At 40.1% G+C, this 22,524-nt stretch overlaps 1 protein-coding gene across 3 annotated transcripts in view; it reads left to right on the top strand.

Moving 5' to 3' along the window:
• The first annotated feature begins 56 nt into the window (after window positions 1-56).
• The window catches only part of ARHGAP29 (Rho GTPase activating protein 29), a 53,409-nt gene continuing 30,941 nt past the window's right edge, over window positions 57-22,524 (top strand). For all 3 annotated transcript variants that reach the window (XM_080407057.1, XM_080407056.1, XM_080407055.1), the window contains exons 1-2: window positions 57-178; window positions 2,920-3,265. In XM_080407057.1, coding sequence (XP_080263183.1) covers window positions 3,004-3,265 — 262 coding nt within the window. In that variant the 5' untranslated portion in view covers window positions 57-178; window positions 2,920-3,003. The remainder of the gene's footprint in view (window positions 179-2,919; window positions 3,266-22,524) is intronic.

Below are 22,524 nucleotides of genomic sequence, written 5' to 3'. Positions count from 1 at the left end.
GGCGGGCCCCGCGCAGAGCCCCGCCCAGCGGCGCGCGGCCGGCCAACGGCGGCCGCCGGCCGTGAGGGGGCGGTGCCGCGGTCCGCGCGGTGGGGAGGGCGCTCCATGGGCAGCGGGCCGGGCGTGCGGAGGGCCCGCGGCGGCCCGGCTGCTGCCTGTGCTCGGCCGCCGCGCTCCGGTAAGGGCTGTCGCTGGCGGAGCTGGGACGCGTCGCGGCGGGGGGGAGGGGGCGTCGCCTGTTGCTGCCGGGAGGAGCCGCGAGGGAGCGCGGGGCAGGGCGGCCGCGAGCGGACGGGGGAGCGGCGGTGGCCGGAGGGCCTGGCGCCCCCTTCCCGCGCCCGTCGGGGCCCCGGTGCGGGCGTCGCCCCTCCGGGCACACCTCAGCGGCCGGCGGGCTCGGCGGAGCGGTACCGGGTGGCGGTGGGCCCGCCCCGCCCCTCACGCGGTCTCCCGGTGGCGCCCCCGCGGCCTCTGCCCGCTACCTGCCGCGCCGGGCGGCCGTGGGGAGCGCGGCGGCGGGAATGCGCGGCGGGGGCAGGGCGGGGCGCCGACCCCTGCCTGGGGTGTACGGGAGCGGCCCTGCCCGCGGCCACGGGGCTGGCGGCGGCCGAGAGACGTGGCCCCTTCGGGAGCGTCTTCTCCCCCCGCCCCGCCGGGGAAATTGTGCTGGGAGAGCAAATTTCTGGAATATCTGGCGCTTTTACTTTTTTTTTTTTTTTTTTTTCCTTTTTCTGTCGGGACTGGCAATGGCTCGCTCTTAACCAGAGGAGTCTGGAGGCGGTTATAGAAAAGCTGGTGGACGCTTCTCGTTTTGGAAGCCAGAGTCTCCTGAAGAAATATGAAACACGTCCCAGTAATGAAAGGCATGTGTGCTGTGAGGGAGCCCCCCGCCCCCGCGGGCGGAAGGGTTAATCCTTGCGAGGGAAAGGTGCTTGTGCCGAGCTGCAGCCCTGCTTCTGCTGGCGCTTTGCAGTAAAGGTTTCTCTCCAGATTTCCCCCATTCGGAACCCTTTGGCGTAACTTCGGTAGTTTTCAAAGCGGTGGTATTAGGGTGCTCTTTGTTGCTCATCTGAATTAAAAAAAAATAATAATAAATGCGGTGGTTCTAAAGGCGGCATGAGAAGTGCGGACTTGCTACGGGAACAGGTCTAACACATCGTGCTGCTTAGAATTGATTCTGAAGCTGGCCAGACTTAAAAGAGGCATGCCTTTTAAATAATATGAAAATCTCCGTCCCGATATAAATAGATATCACGCTTGTTAAAAGGAGAGAGGGTTATGTGGCTGTTTTTGCTGTAATTGCAAGGCGGAACTGCAAAGTAGCTTTGTAGCCATGAGAATTACATGTGGGAACAGAAGAAACTTGCTTAAACATTATGTTTAATGTAAACTTCACTTCAGTCTACTTGAGGTGTTTGGAATTGCTTAGTTATCTGCCGTATTTATATGGTCTCATGTGTGTTCTTATAGGTACTGACTTTAAACAGTAAACAGAAATTAATGCAGTTAATTTGTGTTAAATTCTGAAGTTTTCTTCCCCCTCCCCCAGCACAGTCTCGGGAAGCCCTGCCAGATTAATTACAAAAACAACTGCTGTGACCACGTTTCCTCAGATATTTTTAAATTGCAAAGTGAAATAAAGCAGCAATAATGGAAAAATAATTGAAGTGCATTAGAACAAAGGCTGTTGAAATACATAGCGGGAGTGTTTATAATGTTAAAGGTTCTACATCTTCAGTTGGTCTAAAAAGTTGCAAACATATGCAAGATAACCTGTTTCAGCCTGCGTTTTTAGTTTAGAAGGAATAACTTTTATTTTTTGCTAAAAATAGTCGAATTTAGGATTTTGCTGCAGATATGTCTGCAACCCCAGTTAACTTTTTAGCTGTCACGTTCCACTTTGGTTTTTTTTCCCTGTAGTGTTTACCATATAGTGTAAACATCGAGAATTTCTCCTGGTGTTGAGAGGATAATAGCAGGCATTGTGTGAGCTGCTGGAACCATACCTGACTCTGCCACCTGGAGTTTGCTGCTTTGAAATGAATCGCTTAACCTGACATGGGGAAGTCTGCAGTAGCATTCTTTTTTTTTTTTTTTCTGAACGAAAGGAATGCAGGTAGTTGCTTGGTAATACCAGTATCATCTCCCCCAAATCTGTGCATTTCTGTGGTGGGACTTTTAAGATGTACTAAAGCAGAGCAACACCCTTCAAGGTAACTGCACTGAGACTTGCAGATAAACTTTGATTCTAAAATATTTTTAAATCTTTTCACTTTTTTATGTCTTTCTTTTGATTGCCTTCCATATTAAAAAATAGCAGGCTGAAAAAGCCCATGTAAGTTCTTTCAGGATGTTTTCCTTTCTGAGACAAACTGTGATAAGCCACGGTTTCTTGCTCGGCACAATCTACACAAAGAAAATTCATCCTATCAGATCAAGGCTGTCTATTATCTTAAGAGACAGGATGCGAACAGAGCTTGGTGGTTGATGCGAGCAGGGATATTGCTTATGGTCTATATCACATCAAGTGTTTTTGCAGTTGTATTCAGTCGTAGTACATCTAATGGTAAAGAGCAAGTCTCGAGGTAAATGTAAAAAAACTTGTTTCTTAAGCTTCCAGAATAAATATTCAAGGAAGAAGCTTTTCTCATGAAATGAGTGTGCATCATAATTAGCTTTTGAAATTTTTTCTGCATACCATTGATTTTTATGTACACTGTATCTGCTGTACGAATTTAAATAACTTCAAATAGTCAAAAACCTTTATAATACTTCAGTTAAGCATTGTAATGTAAAGCAGTATCATCTCAAAAGAAGTTTTGGATCATGTCAGTACAAAAGTATTACATAATGTGTATTTCTACACTAATGAGCTTTTTTCTTTCTCTTCCATCTCCTTCTCTCCCCTTAATTTTTAAGGGTTTCATCTTTGGCTTGTCAAATGGACAGTAAGCGACACTGAGTGTTAACCGTGAGAGCTCTACAAGCACAGCGGCTGCTGGGATGTTGCGACAGAACGGTGGAAGTAACAAGCGTGGTTTGGGATTAGCCCGACTGTCTACCTCCAACTTCTTCACCATCTCTAATTCAGGAAATTGGGGAATGGGGCGCAGCACCAAGAGCAGCTCTCTGAGCAGCATTAGCTCCAACTCTGACTGCTATGATAATCCTGTTGTGGATCCGGAATACATCATGCAACTGGTGAATGATGTCAGAAAATTTGCAGATGTGCTACTCTATTTGAAGGAAGCCATTCTTTCAGAAGGTGTGTCAGTTGTTCTTAATTCTTAGACTTTCTGAAATTGTCACAACTCCATTCATATGCCTTTACTGTGGTTATTCGCCCTTGCCCTTTACCTTCCCCCTTTATCCTCCCTTTCTTCCCCCTTCCCCTCCCCCAGCGTGATGATTACGGGAAATGGTGGTAGTTTGGGTTCTCTATTTCCTCATCAGAACACTGTGCAATCTGTTTCATAATCATAACAAGGGAAAATAGGCTTTTAGCAGACTGTCTAGGCCGATGCTAGAAGCTGGTGAGACCATCAGCTAATTGGTTTTTAACCACCTGAATGTTTTTTATAATTCCAAAGAATTCTGTTAATATTTTGGGTATGTTTGAGTCTTCTAGGCTGTTTTGGTTTGGTTTTTGAAAGTCTTATATGCCAGCAGTTTGAGTTTTAAGGTAAAGTGTAACTCATAGCACTTTCTTCCTCTACGAGGTGTTTACCATCTTCTGCCAGCAGGTGGAAACTGCAAATTTGCTTGCTTATGGGGAGTGTATGTTATTGTGTGTTGCTGCTCCTTTAGGGAAATGTATTAGTCCATTTTTGGTCATCAGCAGGAAAGCTTTTATTAGATTTCTACAGAAATGTAGAATTACCGTGTTAATAGCTGAAATGACATCCAGAGCAGTTTCGTACAAGATGGCCTGAGGGCTGAGCATTTGTGTTTCAAGTGAGTCTGCACACAGCTGAAATACCTCGGCCAAAAGGTGTGAGCAAATTTTAACAGAACAATAATTTCAGACTAGTGATCATTTTGTGTCCATAGTGGTTTTCCTGAGCACACAAGATAAGCAGAGCTGCTTGCGAGGTGGGATGTCTGGTGCCTACTAACACTGAAATGGGCATCCTGTAGGAAGGGACTATCAAAATAATGAAGTGTTGCAGTTGCTATGCAGCAGTTGTTAATTAAGGTTCAGTTTAAAACTTTGGACTCAGAAGATCTGAAAAACTAATATGAAAGATAGGAATTGTCATCTTGTTTTATACTATGTTATGGAATTAATTGGTGAAACAGTGTTGTTCATTTAAAGGATTGTTAATTTATAAAGGAGAGATGTTTGTTTTCCACAGTTGGGAGTGTTCTTTTTTTACCTCTGTCCGCAAAAGTGTCTCATAATATAGTTAGTTCTGTGATATTGGACTTGCTTGCTGCTGGATGGAGACAACCTCCTAGAAGCTGCATAGTTTGGAGTGCTTTTTTCCATCTTATTTGTCTTTGGAAATGTTTATTGTCTGACCAAAAATTAACAAAAACTTACTAAAGTGATTGGGCGGATTTCTTCCATGTAAAATTCTGGCCCGTAATGCTTGTAGATTACCCCCATCCTGAAATTAGTTATATGAATTATTCCAAGGTGGAATCAATTGCAGGGATAGGAAATCAATTCTTTCCTTTTTGGCCAGCATTTATCTATAACTTGATGTAGATTTTATTGAATAGTAAAACTTTGCTCTGAAGTTTATAAAATGAGAACTAAAAATGAATTTAGCTAGTAGCTACAAAAAAATTTGATGCGTATTCGTTGCATGTATCTACAAGCAATTCAGAGGTGGCAAATGTAAGTGGGGTTGCAGCAGTGAGCTGTTGTATTTGCCTGGCAAACGTTCCTAGAGCCTGCTGTAGGTCTTTCAGCTTCTGACCACTATTCCCTCAGCTTCTACATCTACTGTTAGTCGTCGTATTGCTGCTTTGGCAGACCTGTCTAAACTCCCTTTGTGTGCACAGTGGCTTCAGTCTTGACACACAGCTCCCTTTTAGCCGGGGCTGGCCAGTCTGCTGCTGGGGTCTGCATCAGTAGGTGGGCTGGTTCCAGTGGGTGCGTGCCTTGCATTTTGTACGATGGTTATGTTCCCTGCTGTTCTTATCTGAGGTGCCTTGGAAGAGCCCAACAGTTACTCACCTACAGTTCACTTCACATTCTCCTGATGTAGTGATACTATCTTGGATGAAAAATCTAAGCTGTTTTGGATTGTAACCTGTATTCATGTCTAAACTAGATTGTAAGTGCCTTTGCCTTATAGACTGTGTTTTGTGCAGTACCAATGCAAGTCAATATGTAACCCGAAAAATAAGCTGAGATCTCTTTTAAGGGCAGTGTTATATAACTGGTTTTCTGTAGACTTAAAGGCTATTGCTCTTTGCTTTACTTATACTAATATAATTTAATTTCTTACAGTAGTCTCATTGTCATAATGCTGAATAAATTTTGGCTACAACTTTTCAGTAAAGGTAAACCCAGGATTGTAACATTATTTTCAGACTCTCACCTAACAATGTTGTATAAACTAAAATCTAAAACACTTGGGATCTCCTTGCTTGGCACCAAATAAGAAACTTGTTTCTTAATGATACTTCACATAAAAACCCCAAAACATCTCCACCCTCCACCCACCTCCCAACCCACCCCCACCCTCCAAACAGCCCACTCCAGACCTACAAACAAAAAACCCTCTGAATATAACTGCAGAGATGAAAGGTTTGTCAGCTGTTTGGACATGAGGGAGCTGCAGTTGCCTCTTGTGTGGAATGAAAAACCATCTGTTCCATACACTTCAGTTCTTGCTGTGTTTTTTTAAATTCCCTTTCGAATCTAGGAATTGTGCTCACTGGATATAACTATCAGTTATTGGCAATCCAACTTGAGGCATAAGATCAAGATACTTTATCAATGTCCTCGTTAAAGAAGAGGTCTGAGCATTTTTTGAACCTAGATCAATGAATGTAGTGCTGTTTCGCAAGAAATTTTTTATTTAATTCTACTTGATGACAGGCTGAACTTGTAGTGGTTGAAATGCAGAGTTAGCGCAACAGTCTCCTGGTACGGTTTTCAGTTAAATTTCCAGATGAGTAGAATTGTGTCATATGGCTGATATTAGTGAGGATCGTTGCATTATCATCATCTTTTTGATGACTGAAAGGTCATCTTCATTTGTAGCGTTTGTACTTTCTGAGGTCAGAGATAATTGAAATACGTTGAGAAGACTGAAAATAAGTCAATCACCTTTCTGATAAGAAGAAAATTAGAACAGTTTCTCAGAAATCTCTGCCTGGAAGCCCATACTTGAGACTGTATGTTGAATTAATACCTCAAAGACTCAGATAATTGCCTGCAATCTGTGCTACTCTTAAGACTGTTCATTTCAGTTTTTAGCTTTTTAGATGGCATTCTGTATTCTTCATGTAACTTGGGGTTAGTTGTTATTTCTCTTCTAATGTACACCTGAAGGACAAACTATTAAGACATAGTGGCTTGAAAGGTGGTGAGTTTTGTCTGTTTTGCGTTCCAGTAATAACTTTTTAGCTATAGGTTGAGAGTGTGAGATTAATTGTTGCCTTCAGCTTGCACTCCTCTTGGAAAACTAGGACATGCAGTGAAGTACAATCTAAAGGCTGGATCGATCTGTGATCTTCAGAGGTAGTGGCACTCCAGAAGTAGCTTCCATGGTAGAGAATGTTTTAGGGTCTGAGAAGTTGTTTGCCTCCCACAGAGACTTGCTGAGGGCTTAACAGCCTGGCAGTAGTATTGAAAATTCAGAAGTATTTAAAGCGTGTGAGGCATACTTAAGGTAAATCCTGTAACTAGAAGAGGTTAATTCTTGTTCCAAAGCATGGGTTTAATGGGTCTACAAGTAAGCACTGTTGAATTTTGAGGCTGGGTGACTTCCACATGCACAATATGGCCTCCTGGAGGACAGGAGATAGGGGGCAACTGCTATATACTGTCCTATCTTTTCAAAAGGTAAGAATGCCTATACCTCATAGAAATTGTATAGAAAGCATGTAAGCCACTCTTGTGGACAAACCGTGCAGGAGCCACCTAGCCACCTCTTCTATTAGAGAATTCATCAGTTCAAAAAAAGTATTGCTTATTGCATAGATATGCAAAGTTGAGACCCTATTGAAGAATAGGTATCTATGTATGAGATTGGTGACACAATCCGTGTGCTGTTACGGCATATAATAAATTCCACTGTTGCTTTAAGCAAATGGTGCCACTGTGTGGTCTTTACTCAAATCGGATTCATTTATGCAGGTTTAAAAGGACCATACAGAAGAATATTTAAGACATGATCTGAGTTCCTAATTAGAAGGTATTTTTACTCAGTGTTTCACGTTTAAACAGTAAATAGTAGCTTTTACTTGTTTCACATCAGAGATGAGGGAAACATTCCTGTTTCCCTGGTTTGAACATAGTTAGCTACTAGTTTTGTGTCATCTGCTATTTGTTATTTTTTAAGGAATGTAATGTATGCTTCATACTGTAAGGTTTGCCCTTGGGACTGTGGGAAAAATTGTGTTACATTATGAATAGCTGTAAGGGTAAAATTTGCATGTGGTTTAAAAGTGCAGGAGTAATTATATTTTAATATATAAGCTTCTTGACTGTACTTTAGCATATATTTTGGAATTATTGCTTGCTTTATCACAAACTTTGAAGTAGTCTTCAAAGTGTGATATTGTGTGCTTCATGTGGGTAATTCTGCATCCTTTTCATGAGCAAAACCTCTTTTCCTCAAGTTCATCTTATCTTCAACTAATGTTAATTGTAGCTTATTCTTAAATGTTGATACACACTTTTTTCCAGGTATTGTAGAAAACGGAATAGCAAAATGAAGTTCTTACCTTTCATTGTAGATTTGTCCTTGAGGATCAGATTTTGCTGTCTGGATTCCTAGAGTTTGAGAAGATATTTTTTTTTTTCCCTTTATTTTAAACTAAAGCAGAGGTAAAAATACTGGTGAAGCTGGATGGCCTGGTCATGAATGTTTTCATCCTCTTTATAGTAGCACCAATACTTTCAAAAGGATCAGGAATGCTGCATAACTTGAAACGTATCAGGTCCTTATTTTTGAAGGATAAGATATTCGGCCCAGCGAGACAATTTTAAAGGTGTGTCAGGTTAAATAGTTTCCTCAAAATAAGGAACTTGTAATCTCCAGTGACTTCAAAACGTTGTTCTAGCACCTTGAAGACTGGTATTAATTGCATGCTACGCTAAAAGCCAGAAGCTCTCTACTGAATATAGTGCCCAAGGGTCAAAGATGAATGATTTCTCTTTAGCCCTTCCAGGCCTGATAATATGTGGTTTTTTAGTACCGTCCATATTTTCAGTATGATTAACACATTGTAGTATTTTTAGCATTTGACTTCTATTTCTTTATTTTCTTACAGGGTAAAATATTACTGTCCTTTTTTTGAGGTAGTATTTTTTGAAGTCAGTTTGCCCTGTTTTGCTAGGGAAATCTGAAGTTCATTAACTATTGCAGTGAAGATTACAGATTGAAATTATGATAATTTATAATGCGAAGTATAATTTTGCTGTTTGTTCTTTATTCCCATTTTGATGTCTCTCAATGAAAGGTGCTGTCTTTGATACACCTTAAACTGGATGTATTTACCTGTCTAATGACACCTCATAGTACAAACGCCTGATAGGTGGCAAACTGCTCTAAACAAGGATCTGATAGTGTTTGTCTTGCTTTTCAACAGTCTCTGGAAGGAATGTTTTGGGGGTGGGGGTGCTGTAGTTGGGTTTTTTGAGGGCAGTTGGACTGATTTCTTTTTTTGTGGAAGGTGATGCAGGTTTTCTCTTGATAGTATTTTCTGTCCTAAATAAAAAACCTTTATGGGAGAAGGGAAAGTAAAATGCTGTCAGGGCAGCTGACTTCCAGGGGCCGTGAGAATGTAGTGATTATCAAATGTGTAAACAATCTGCTTGTGAATTGATTAAATGACCTTCAAGAACCCTTGGAAAAAGGCAGAGGAATTCATGTAAAGCGTAGCGCATTGTTTCTTTTATTCCACATAGCACAAAAAAAGGGGAAAACAAACTGTCTAGTAGATAATAAATCCTATTATAGAAATCACAACATTTGAGGATGTTGACAGATAGTCTGGAGTAGAATTTTAATGTTAATAACTTCCAGGATCTACTGAAGTGTTACATACTTGTAATACCTGAAGAATAATTCTGTAACTTGCTATTAAAATACAACCCTTTTTGTGCTTTGTAGCTCTACTCAGGCTTGGTCCACAAGGAACTAACTGCATGTTTTAAATGTATTAGCCTGTAATAACATTGCTCATCCTCTTGCTGAGTCAAAAAAGGTGTTAAGAGGTGAATTCTGACAATTTGTATTTGCTGCTTTGGATATTGCTGTTCCCATAGCAGAGTTGGCAGAAGTGACGTGAGCCATAGTAGCAGGGAAGCCAGGACTAAACCAGGCTGGGGCCAGTGTCAGGCAGCTGGAAGGAGCAATTTATGAAGGCGCTGCTGCAGAAATTACAGGTTTTTCTTCCCTACTAACAGCCGAATTGATGGTACAGTTCTGTAACTGCTGAAAATATGTAAGATACGTCTAAAATTGTTGTTTTCTTATTATAGAGCTTGTTATGTTTAGGTCTGTGTTTTAAATGTGCTAATAGTGTATTTCCACAGCAGCTTAGAGAAGAAACTTAAGTGTGAGTTGCTGTGATCTCACCACTCCTTCCGGGCACTGGCAGTAGTTCTTCGGTGATTGCATATCAAGCCAGTTCTGGGGGCAGATCTGCCTGAAAACTACTCCTAGGAAGAAGGGAACTAGTTTTCAGCCAGAGTAGTTCCATGCGCTGACTGTAAGGTTGTACTGAGTACCAGCAAAAGAGGGAGAAGGTGACTGGCAAAGTAGCAAGTGACCAGAGGTTAAAATGGAACAACAACCTATGAGGAGGATCTGGATGGAGTTGGTGTGGCACTCCACTCTGGCATCACTGCATCCACTGCTAAACCCTGTACCAATTCTTCTTGTCTCCTCTGCTGAATGCAAAATTTGACTGGGATATATGAAGGAAAGGGGGGTGGTGGGGTGGTGGAGGAGGGAATGGAGAGAACAGCAAGCAGAAAATGCCCTTTGATGGCAAGTTAATCAGCTTTCTTAGCTCTGAGCTTTTGGCATACTTGAATTCAACAGTCATCTTTTAAACTTACCTTCCTAAAATGTGCTTCTTATATGCAAAGACATATGTGCTTCCAGTCTTTCTGACCTGGAAATTCTGTAGTACACCCTTTCACCTATCTCCAAGTAGTAGTCACTTCTAAGAATTGGTTCTGCCAATTTGAAATTGAAACTGTTCTTTGACAAATATGAAATAATCTTTCAAGCAAAGAGATGTAAAGGGTGTAAACAAGGATAAGAACAAAGGAAATACCTCCTTAAATTTCTTTAACAAGTAAAATTATTGCTAAGAATCCAAAGCCAACGGTAGTGATTTTTTTTTTTTTTTTTAACAGCTACTGATGCTTTTTACAGCAAAAGTCAGAGAGGAAAGAAATGGGCATGTAAACTGCTTCTCTTGGTTGAGCTCTAGGACCACATCAGGCCAGAGACCTCCTGGTCATTTTCCCATACTTCCCTTACTTTCACGCTGTCCTTCCTTCCTAGTCTCTCTCATGAGCAGAAAGCACTGAGATCTATGGCTGTGAGTCTGGTTCCTGTCCAGTGGCAGATTGCTCAAACTTGAGAGGTTCTGCGAAGAAAGCAGAAGCTTTGTGTACTCCAGAGAACTCTGTCCATAAAGGGCTAGTGAAGCCTGAACGAAGGCAAGCCCGTAACAATCCAACAAAGTAGTTCACAGTCAAAGTTTATGGGAGATAGCCATAGTTATGGAACATGGTTTTCCTCAAGAATGTTACACTTAAGCTGGGAGAGAGAACTTTCCACCTTTATTTCCATTTCACTGCAGATCATTCTGCAAAGTGTTTTATCCAAGCTTCTTGTTTTCTATGAGCCCACCATCTCGCAGCCTTTTGTTAGGGAGTCTTGGACACTCAGATACTGTGACCAGAGCCAGAGGAGATGGGCATTTTCTTCTGCTTTGCAGGTTTGCAGTATTAGAGCGCTGCTTAATTAATCTGTAGTCATGGAACAATTCTGCTGTTTCTAGTACTCTGAACAAGCAGAGGAAAATACCCAACCTCCTCTTGAAGTCCAGTTCAAGCAAAGCTGTGCTCTTCATAGTCAAAGTGTAAGCTGCCTGTTAAATGCAGGTTGCTAACATTGGATAGTAAATGCTGTTTCTTCAGTTTCGGGGAAGACTGAAGTTAAATAATAACTTAGTGGACCAGCAGATAAGTTTGTGGCTGATAGTACTACCCCTCCCCCAGTTGCATACTCGGCATTCCTTCAGAACAAATGTTCACTTGTTGCTATAGTGTCTAAGATCAGCAGTCAGGAGGGGGGTGTGTGTGTCTTGGAGGCCTGTGAGTGTTTAAAATGTAAAATCAACCCTTATGTGCAGTCCGGATATTTTTATTGACTTAATTAGCATCTCTCTTTTTGGGAAAAGTGAACTATTTATAAGAGAGCACAGGCATTTTCCATTTTTATGTTGCTTTTGAAGTCCAAAAAAATGTAATACAAGGCAAAACTGCATTCTTCCTCCTTTTGCATTTCTGATGTACAAAAGAATCTCAAAATACTTAGTCTAAGCTAGTTTGTTAATTAGAATTACCTTCACTTTCCGTCACAGCAGCTAGACGAATGAAACTTAAATTACAAGATTAGCAAGATGAAAGGTAAGTAGTGAGGAAGAGGATGAATAGTCAGATTTTCATTTTTGAATGTAAATGTAAAGTTAGGCCTTTCAACAACAAACATTCTTCTAATATTGTTTGCAGCTTAAGAAACGGGAACACCTGGACACAAAAACTTGTATCTCTAAGATCTTGGCCCCAACACCTGAAAGATAAGATTTGGTCCATATCCAGGCTGAAGTCTTCTGGTTCTTAACAGCAGTTCCTGTGTACATGTAGGAGCTTTTTTGTTTAGAGATACCCTTGCCCTAAAATAGTTTCCTACTCTTGGCAAAATGTATTACAGTGTACCCACAAAAAAATATATATATTTTTATTATTTCTCTGATGCATCAGTTTATAAAGTTGCAACATAAACTAAGGACATCAATACAAGTATTTTTTCTATGCCTAACAGCATAGAGTTATGAGTTGTGACTGTCATCTTAATGATCTTGACTTCATGAAGATTTCATAGACTAAATCATTCCTTTTCAACCAGTTTCATTGGGAGTGTTTCTTCTTTCTATTTATGTAGCAAGGCCACAGAACCGAAGCTGATTTGTTTCTTAATTCCAAGCAAGTGTTCATCTAATCTGGCAGTTGTGATGGTTTGGTTATGTTAGGTCTGATGTCTCACATACTGGAGTTAGAACTGCATGGCAAGGGTAGGAGATGGGATACAAAGCCTGGGCTTGATCTTCATAGGTAGCTGTTTCCCGTTTTTAGTGAAAATGGGGATTTTATGGGGGCTTATTCCTTTGTCTCGCTAAAATGCCCCTTTTTATAGAAGATTGAGTGACTCATGTAAGGCTGTAGAAAAGAGTTATGTTTAGGTTAAACATTCATCTTAATGACATTCATTACAGAGAAGTGTAACTGAAAAACATAGAACTTGAATTTTTTTTGTAGAGGCTGTGATGTAGCTGAACAAAGGTTTTTTTTCTTTTTTACCTTTTTTTCCTTGTTTACCGTTTAAAAGTACTTTCTTGGGCTAATTCTTAAAAGTATGTATGTATTCCTATTTGCCAGTTGTGGTTCTTTATTTTGGAGACTGTCAACTTAAGACGAAGGTTGGCTAATCATGCCTAACTCTTGAGAGTTGTTCTGTGTCGTGACTGAACTGCTTCAGATACTTGAGCAAGTTCACTTACTGCTCAAATGTGCAGTGACAATGAAATCCCCATTTAAATTTCATGTGATGATGAAAATATATCTAATACAACAAGCAGTGAGAAGCTTTTAAAGGAATTTACAAGACTCTTATTTTGGGGGTTATGGCACACAGTTACATGGTCCTTTTGCTTGTGAAACAGCATTTAAAATGGCTTCATTTCCTTTGGTCCAGAATAATGATCAGAGAATGAATGCTGGAAATTTGCATGCTCACCTTCTTGCATGCCTGTATGCAAAATAACATATGGGCTTTTTTATTTTTTAATGTAAATGCATATTGGGGAATGTATGGGAGAAATAAGAAAGCCTAAGGTTCAAATTCTGATGACTTAAGCAGTTCCAAAGAGCTGCTGTTGTAATACAGCATTTTCCCTTTCTCAAATGTATTTATTCTCTGTGCTGTGTTTAAGTTGGGTTCAGGGCCCACAAAGTGGGTGTTGCAGCAGTTCATAGTGTTTTTGCTATGCGTACTGTGAATGCTGAAGGGAAAGGAAAGCTCCTATGTTGGAAAGAACAAAGTGTTTCTTCTAAGTCTTGTTATGTTTTAATCCTTTCCTAGTTTTAGGAAACTGCAAGATGTGGAAGGCCTAGTGAGGAAGTTTTAGCTAAGATGCATTGAAAATAACGTCATTGATTAAAATGAATTGCAAGATTGTAGATCAATAATTTGCAGGAAGTATATTTGTAAGGTGGAGTTAAAGCACAAGTGTGTACCCTCTCTCTCACCCCATGCCTTTTCAATGAGAGAGGTTTTGACATCTTTAGGATTTGGGGTGAAAATTGGGGTTTGTAGCACAGGATTTCCAAAGGGTGCTTTTTTCTGAACATTGTATTGAAATTTTTCCAGTTTGTGCAGGTGTGATTGGTTTAAGGCTCTGTGTTGTGAACAAATTTAACATCTCTGTTGATGTTCTAGTTCTGGACTGCAGCTTATTCTTAGCTCTGTTTGTAAGATCAGATGTTGCTGAGCTAGTTACGGACAGAGAATTCCTGAAGCATTACCTTGATGACTGCTCAGTGTTCACACATCCCTATTGCTGTTTTAGTGTTGGTAGTCAGATGAATGGATTCTGTAGTAGGATGCTTAAGTTATTTTGTGTTTCTGGGTTTGTTTTTTTTTTTTCATTAATTCATTGTATATAGGGTACATAAGGTACTTTGTCCTACATGCTACCACAACTATGGAACTAAAAAGCCTGTCCAGAAGTTCTTCAATGCTGACAAGAAGTGGAAAAAATGTTTACTGGAATCACTAATGTGGAGGTGCAGAGAAACAGAAAAGTACTGATCAACACAACGGCCCGTGGTCTCAGCAGACATGTAGGTTAACTACTGCCAGCAGAAGAGCAGTTGAAGGAGGCAGTTTTTTGGAGGGATAGTCCTGTATGTTTTGTGCTTAGTTTGGTAAGGTGCAAGTTGTTTGTCTGAAAGCTTAGTAGTGTACATGAATTGTGATAGGTGATTGAAGACAGTTTGCAAAGGGCTTTGAGAAAGTGACCGTGATACATACTTTATGCCAGTGGTGAAGAAGTGGAAACTAACACTAGGATTAAGATTGCAGAGTGGTCTCTGGTATTCATATTTAAGCCCTTGTGTTTAAGAACAAGCAAACATTCAGCAAGGAATAGAGAACTCTTCTTAGGGGTTCAGGTGTTTAGGTGGTGACTAGACATGAGCTTTTAGAGAAGGTGGCTGAAAATTTAATTTAAAAAGAAAGCAGTAGGTCTGGAGTGTATAAATAAATTTGATTCTTAATAATGAAAGTAGCTTGTCATAAACCCAAAACTGTGTGCCATTGGATAAAAAATAATATGCATGGGGCTACTATTCAAATACGTAGTTGACCAAGTTCAGTCTGTTTCTATTAAAACTTTCACTTTCTGTAGCTTTTTCTGGCCTGTGCATCCTTTGGTTGGTTGGTGTTGTTTTGTTTAATTTTATTTTTTTTTAATTTAGCAGTAACTAGCTCAAATGACAATTTCAGTGGATCTGGGGGAAACAGCTGTGTAAATCCGGAACCATAAAGCAAACAGATTCCCTGGTTTGTCTTTTCCACCTTTCTGTTGCAAAGTATTTGTGAAGAAACTACTCAATTAAAAAATTCATAGTGAGCTGTGCAGTGGGTTACTGTTGTCTTTTGGGGTGTACAAGTGTCACTGTGACATCACTTAATACTATAATGATGGTCTTTCAGTGTTTTCTCTTCATACGAAATCACCAAAACTGTTTTGGTGTGAAATATCTGATACCAAACCTTTATATTGCAGAGGGGGTTAGCCATTTTCCTGGATTTAGAAAGTGGTAGGTTTGTGAAAATACTTCCTCTTGAGCATTCAAATGGTTCATCACTGTCTCACCTGTGCAAGTCATATAGTCAGGCTTTACTCTCTCGGGTGGTTCTTTCAGCAGGACTTAAATGCTGGACCTTCAAATGATTAATCCTTTATGTTCACCGGTTTTCTGGACAACTAATAGTACTGGCTGCTGCTTTAGTGATTTGAATCCCACTTAAAATCTAAGTTGATTTTGTGTAACTTTTTTTTCTTTTCGTCACCAAAACAGAAATGGGATACTATCATATCCTATAGCAGTTCATAGTTGTGTTTGAAAGATCCTTTAAAAGAAATGCACAAAGTAATGCATCTTTTGTTTAACACCATATAATCTTATAATCCTGGCTTTGTGTGGTCTTTTGAAATCTAGGTGGGCTGGCAGCAATAAAATAGCTTCTTGGCTGAATCAGTGACTTGGGCTAGAAGTGGAAGGAGCAGCCATGTAGAACTAACCATATACTGTTTTAGACTAAAAGTAAAATGAGTTAAAGCTTAAGTATTTTTTTATGATCTCTTGATGGGAGTTAGCAAAGGTTAAATTTATTTTGAATAAATAAAACAAAACTTTCATACTACCTCTTCTGTGTACTAGTTTCATATGGTAAGATCGACTTTCTGGGAATAGTCTTTCCTTTTCCGGCTTATTCTTTTTTTCAGAAATTTATGCTGTGAAAGTTGAATGAGTATTACTTCATATGTTTTCAGAACTTAAACCAATATGCAAGGAACATAGTTGCTTAAAGCATAAAAGTCTTCTCATTTTATTTTAACAGTGTCTTCCATTTGACAGCTGTTCAGTCCAGGGACTACTTTACTAAGTTTTAGTAAAATGTCCTTGAATAAGAAGTAACTAGCATACTACTAAAAGTATAGTCGCTGATCCTGATGGATGTGACTTTCTGGTCAAATGTGACTGACTGGGCTTGCTGAAAATGTATTCATCATAAACAATGTAGCCTTATGTCCACTTGACAATTTACAGCTCTGACTTAAAACGTGTTCTGGAAGTGCTGAAGCATTGTCTTCACCTACAGTTGTTCTTAAACTCCTGGAATACACAGGGAAACTGCATGAACAGGGGCTAAAATGGCCATGTAGTGTGTTCACTGTCATTTGTCAGGAACAGGTAAATAAGGAAATGCCAGCAATTTTCATTGCTGGTTTCTGTTCTTTAAATTATGGGTTAATAAAAGATTAAACTGCATGGCTGAACACATCTAGGTTAGTTGACTGGAATCTCAAGGCTAGTAGAATACAAAAGTTGAAGGAATGTAGCGTACAGCATATTGAAATAGATTAATGAAAAGCTGCATTGTGGTAGTTTTTTTCCAAAAGGCTTCCCCACATACATAAATGGGGAGTTCATCTATGAATTTCAATGTGAAATGAATGTGAAGTAACTGTTCTGCTGATGTCAGTTGGCAAACTGACATAATAAAAATATTTAACTGCCTTCAGTGTAGGCAGAATTGTGAGATTTTGATTATTCTGATGTTTTGCATATACACCACCTATTTTCTTGACTTTTTGAAAATATTTTTTAAGACATCTTGATTTTTATAACTTCTGAAAATTAATCTAGCCTTGATTTGACCTATTTGCATAGCAGAGAAGGACTTCTTAGATGAGCTTTGACTTCTAAGTAGTACAGAATTGGCCCATAATTAAAATGGGGTAGGAATGTTTACCCAGTTTAAAACCAACCACCCAAAACCCGCCACAGCTTAAAGTCACATCAGATGCTAGTCAGCATGATTAATGGTTGTATCTAAAGAGAAAGACTGATGTATTTTGGCCAGTCCCTGATAGCAGATGACAAATCTGAAAGGCCTGTTTGGCTAAGATTTCTATCATGATGAGTACCCAACAAAAGCTCATCATGCTAGAAGTCTTACCTGGAAGGCTGGAGTAACGAGGGATAATTTTGTGTTTTATCCAAGAGCAATTTCTCTGAAAAAAAAAAAAAATAAACAGGGTAAAAGTACAAAAAAATAGATTATTTCAAAGTCAAGGGAGAACTTCCACCACTAAAATACAAAAAAACTTGTAAGTACCAGCTGCTTTTTAATTTTAACCTAGATTTGTACAACCTGATTTTTAAGATCAAATTTAGTAGTTTGGCAGTAAGTAGGCAACTGACTTGCCAAATGTTAAATCCTTGCTTGTAAAATAAAGATATTTTGCTGCAATATGTGATTAAAACATTGGTCACAGTGGATTCTGAAGCACATGTTGCCAAAGACTACGATTTTGGTGTAATGTCTTCTCATGATGCCATCACAGCCAGAGTCACCATGAGACTAACAAAAAAGCTAGGACTGGCTATCTTGCTAATTCGAAAGCTTCAAGTATGACATTTCTTGACATAGAGATCTCTGGTAGATAGCTTCTAATTCTGCATCATAACATAAGGTTGAAACATGATGACTTCGCTAGTGCCTTTGGCAGCTTCTAGCCTTGTTAAGAGATTTTACAAAGGCAAATGCCTCCAGAAATTCTTTTGAGTTTTTGTTTTTCAGTGAATTAAAATGTTTCATTCCTTACATCTGCAGCCAATTAAGTTATGACAGCCAAGACTGCCATTTTCTCATCACTCCTGAGCTGTGGCCACCAACATATAAATATCTACAACATTATCAAAGGAAAAAAAAGTTTAGTTCATTTTATATCTGTACAATTGATGAAAGTCAAGTCTAGCCCATATGTTTATTGACTTACGAAGCTTCCTTGAGACTTGACTACATAGCAGTGATGTAGATCAGTTTTACTATGGTCAAACCAAAGGGTAAAACGTGCTTTCACTGTGTGTTTGATTAGTTCTTGTTGTGTTTTGAGATAGTGACCTCTGTCAAGTCAGACAAATAATGGCAGGCTGTTAATCATGTTAGAATGGGGCTGATAGGGGGAGGACGGCGAAAGTAAAGTGATGGGTTAATCTGGGACTGTTTCCCAAACTGCAGATGTAGGATTTAGGTGATTTCCACACAGTTCATTGTTGTGTGATTGTTTTGCCTACTCTGTGATGCTCACTGGGAAGTCTCATAGTCTGGATCAGGTTCAGACCTGAGTGCTGACAGCTTCCTGGTGTGCAATGTGGACATTGATGGAGGTGATAGTAATGTGTTTTTAGTTTAAAGTTGCTTTACTTTGAATCAGCTTCAGGCCAATGCTGGTTCCACCACCCACCACCCCCCCAACCGAGGTAGTGTAGCTACTGATACCATGTAATCCTTCTGTAAAACATAATGGAAACGGGATGTAATTTACCTTAACGCCAAAAATGAGGTTATAGTAAAAGCTGGCTGTCTTTTAGCAGGATGTTGGTCTTGCAGAGAGAAATGTTGGTCACTTCAGCATATTTCTTCTGAATCCTTCCAAGATCAAAAGCCATGGGGAGCTGACTGTTTGTGTTCCATCAGGTGAAACTTAAAACATTCTGGATCCAAATATTCAGATATTGGGGAAATTGATTCCCAGTTTGTGTGCTTATTCTCACCACCACTCTGGGAGGCTGTTCTGTCGGGCTTCTCCCTTTCTTCTGAAGGAGGCTGGGATTTGTGCAGATGATGTTACTTAGAACCACAAGCGAGGCTCCTGTATTTCAGTGGCAGTAAAAGGGAAGCTGAAGTACACACTCCTCAGCTGGTCCCAGGAAAGCAGCAATTTACAAAGGGAGCCCTCAAAATGGGGACTAGACCTAGTGAGGGTGATGGTTGGTTTCAGCCACTGGCTATGTCCCAGTGACTCTGCACAGCTGATGTTTTAAGTGTTCTCATCCAGTTGAATTTATTCATCTTAAACTAGTGGTAACATCCATAGAGAGAGTGAGTTTCACGGTAGGTGCCAAAGACAGGGCATTTAATCATGTTTGTGAGGGTAGATGGAGAAACTATTTGTGCAAAAATACAAGTTAACTTGGTTATATTAAGATTTTCACAACAAGTGAGATGAGTTTATATATATTCCCCACTCTGTAGTCAAAAGACTGGTCTATGTATATGAACTTGTGGCTGTAGAGAGTATTCATGGCAGGTTGTTTCAAACTGATAGTATCTTTCACTGTTTGTAACATTCTTGAAGGCTGTTGAATGCATTAAGTAAATAATCACATCTTTCTGCTTGTGAAAAGCTTTGTATGGAAAGCAGGACCTTATTAGATGGTGTGAACTAGAATATTTGCTTTGCAAGTCTCATGCAATCTGACTTGAAGACTTTCCACAGATGTGTTAGCTGTCAGGTGGTTTATCTGGATTGATACCCTATCTTTTCTTTTCATCGGTGTGACCAGCTTCAGCTCTAAACAAACTTTTAGCCGCAGCAAAACAGTAGTTGTATTAGTGGTTCCCCTTCTTTAATGACTGGTGGAAATTGGGTAGTAGAGGAAGAGTCTACTGCTGTTAGGAAGTGTTAATGTTCTAGGTGGAGAAGCAGTAAGCAGAATGGTGCACTTGTGTAGGAGTCTGAACAGCAGCATAGGATATGCAATGGCAGTGGAAGGGGAAAAACTGTTAGTCTGTATTTAAACTTGTACTGGCAAACATTTGTTGACATAAACAGCTTCAGAAATGTTTGGGCCAACAGTAAATCGGGTCAGACAAAAGAATACCAGCCAACTGACACAGCAGTGCCTTTTCTGACTACGTGTATTGTGACCAGTCCTGACTTGGCAGGGAGGTTGACGGGCGCTGACAAGCTCAATGAGCAAATTTTATTTTGTTTTGCATGAACAGAATCCATAGCTGTAAGGTCATTATTGCTTGCTAATTTACTAAACAAAAGCTTCCTGTTGAGAAATACCTAAAATTAGAAAATAGGTAGTTTATGCTGTTTTTAATTAAAGACGGATGAGTATGGTTATAAAATGTGATGACCAAAACCATCAGGGAGTGGGATGCTGATCACAACAGTGTGTTATGGAGGTGGGTTGGCTAACACAGACAGGCTTCCCAGCTGCTTTGTTCTATCATTCTTGTGCCTTAGGTTTGACAGCTTTGAGTATGTGCCTTTTCACCCTATTTTGCTTTCTACACTGCTGCTACAGTGTGCTTTGGTGTGGTTGCCTTTACATTTTGGAAGAGCTTATTTTCAGCTAATGTAAATGACAGTTTAAACCCCAAGGAAAGAAGATTTGCAGATAGGCTACTAAGCGCTCTCCAAGCCTTTTTAAGTCTCAAGAGCTCTCTTTTTTTTTTTTTTTTTTTTTTCCTTTTGTTGGTTAGAGGGCTGACTGATTCTTCCAGGAGATTCCAGGAGACTGGTCACCAAAGGAAACAGCTGAACTCAGGTGCCTGGAGAGGTCCTCTGTGCTGCAGGATCACCAGCAGTCGCAGTCCTCTGGCCCCCACTACTAGCTAGTCTTCTACAGTATTGCAATTCATGTTATTAAGCTTGAGAAAGATTTTAAAACTGATATAGCATCCATTGATGGAGGAATTACCTGCTTGACTTACTGTACAGATTCATTTATCTGCATTAAGACAAGGGAGAAAAGAAAAACTGAAAATAAATACTAATTTTTATGACTGCTTGAGTCTGATTGAATTGCTGGAGACATATTTTCTGATGCATTCTTTTTGCTGAACCAGTATTTGCTCTACTGTTGTTTTGGTCTCTTAGCCACTTTTGGACTCCTCAGTAGTAAAACTGTTTCTGTTAATCCGGTGTATTTACACTGTTTTACTACCTGAAGTTTAAATAAACCTGTCCTGAAGAGGAAATCTGTTCTAGTGTCTGTTTGGTGAGGATCAGCTGCTGAAAATGCAGTGTGGTTGTGGTTCCTGACTTCTGCCCCCACCCCTCCCCAAGCACTACTTCTGTCACAGACTTCTTGTCTTCTGGAGGCACAGAAACAATGCTTCAGATATTTTGTAAATAAATAATACAGTGATGGGATACAAAGAAATCTCAGTTGGGTGTAGCCAGACCTTTACTTGTGAGAGTACAAATAATTAATCTCATGCTTGAATGCATTATTTTAGTGATAGTGTTCTCCTGGATAGCATGATAAACATCTAACTCGACTCAGCAGTTGTTTTCAACTTGTATTTCCCTTTGAAGCTTACTGCTTCTGTTTCAGACTTGAAGAGGCTTATGTCCCTTCAGTTGGGTGTGTTTTTTCTTCTCCTCCCCCTCCTGCTTGCTTTGCTTTTTCTCCCAACTTTGTTGGCCTAGTAAGATCTTAATACTAACAAACTGTATTTTGGGATCTGATATGCTTTAATTTGTCTTCTGTATGATTTTTTTTTTTTTCTTTGCCTTGACCTAAACTGTAAGGAACCTCAAGAGGCTGTTTTATCCTGTGATGACAAGCCTGTTGCTGTGGGTCACACTGAACTGCCCAGAATAATGCATGCAGTTATATGTCTGTGATGTACTCCCTGAGGACTCTCAAGCTGGGAGTAATCTGTCGACTGGTTTGGATGCTTTACTGTGCATGGGTATTCGTGATCACATGGTTAAGAACCCTTTTCTCTCCAGCCACAAGTGGACATGTGTGTCAGAAGACAGGGACACCTTCACCTTGGCTAGGCAAGAGATGCGGTTGAGGTCAAAAGGTGCACTTGTGCAGACCAGCTGTAGTGAGCTGACCACAATACTCATGCCCTTCATGTGAGGACTGCATATAGTCTGGTTATACAGACAGCTGACGGGGAAGGTTTGTGTGGATAGCCTTCACATGCCTTCATAAAAGCTGATTTGCCCCCATCCTGCCAATATAAATCATTAGTCCTGATGAGCAACTGTGGAATATTTGTCTGCCTCTGGAGGTTTGTAAGAAGAGATGAGACAGGACATCCATAGACTTACCTCTTAAGTATTTCAAAACTTAAGTCTACACACTGGACTTGTTTCTTAATGAACTAATAGGAAGTATCTTTATCTAATACAGTTTTCAGAAAATAACATGTTACCGTAATTTTCAGATGTATTTTCTGTGTTGTGTGATCCACTTTGGGTTTATGGGTGTCAGTACAGCTCTGCTGTCTTTCCTTTTCCCCATTGCTTTTGCCTGGAGCTGCCCAGTGCTCCCAACAGCATTGATGGAGTACAATTGAGGCTTTGATGGATTTCTCCAAGTCTTACAAGGTGACAGCATCAGTACTGATTTAGACTAAAGCTGTGTCTAGCTCAGTGTCTGAACTCCAGTGATTGCCAAAAGTAACTAACTAGAAAAAGTGA

The sequence above is a fragment of the Falco punctatus genome (genome assembly GCF_963210335.1).
Source record: "Falco punctatus genome assembly, chromosome: 11".
In the NCBI taxonomy this organism is placed as follows: Eukaryota; Metazoa; Chordata; class Aves; order Falconiformes; family Falconidae; genus Falco; species Falco punctatus.
This window is presented reverse-complemented; position numbering and strand designations above follow the sequence as displayed.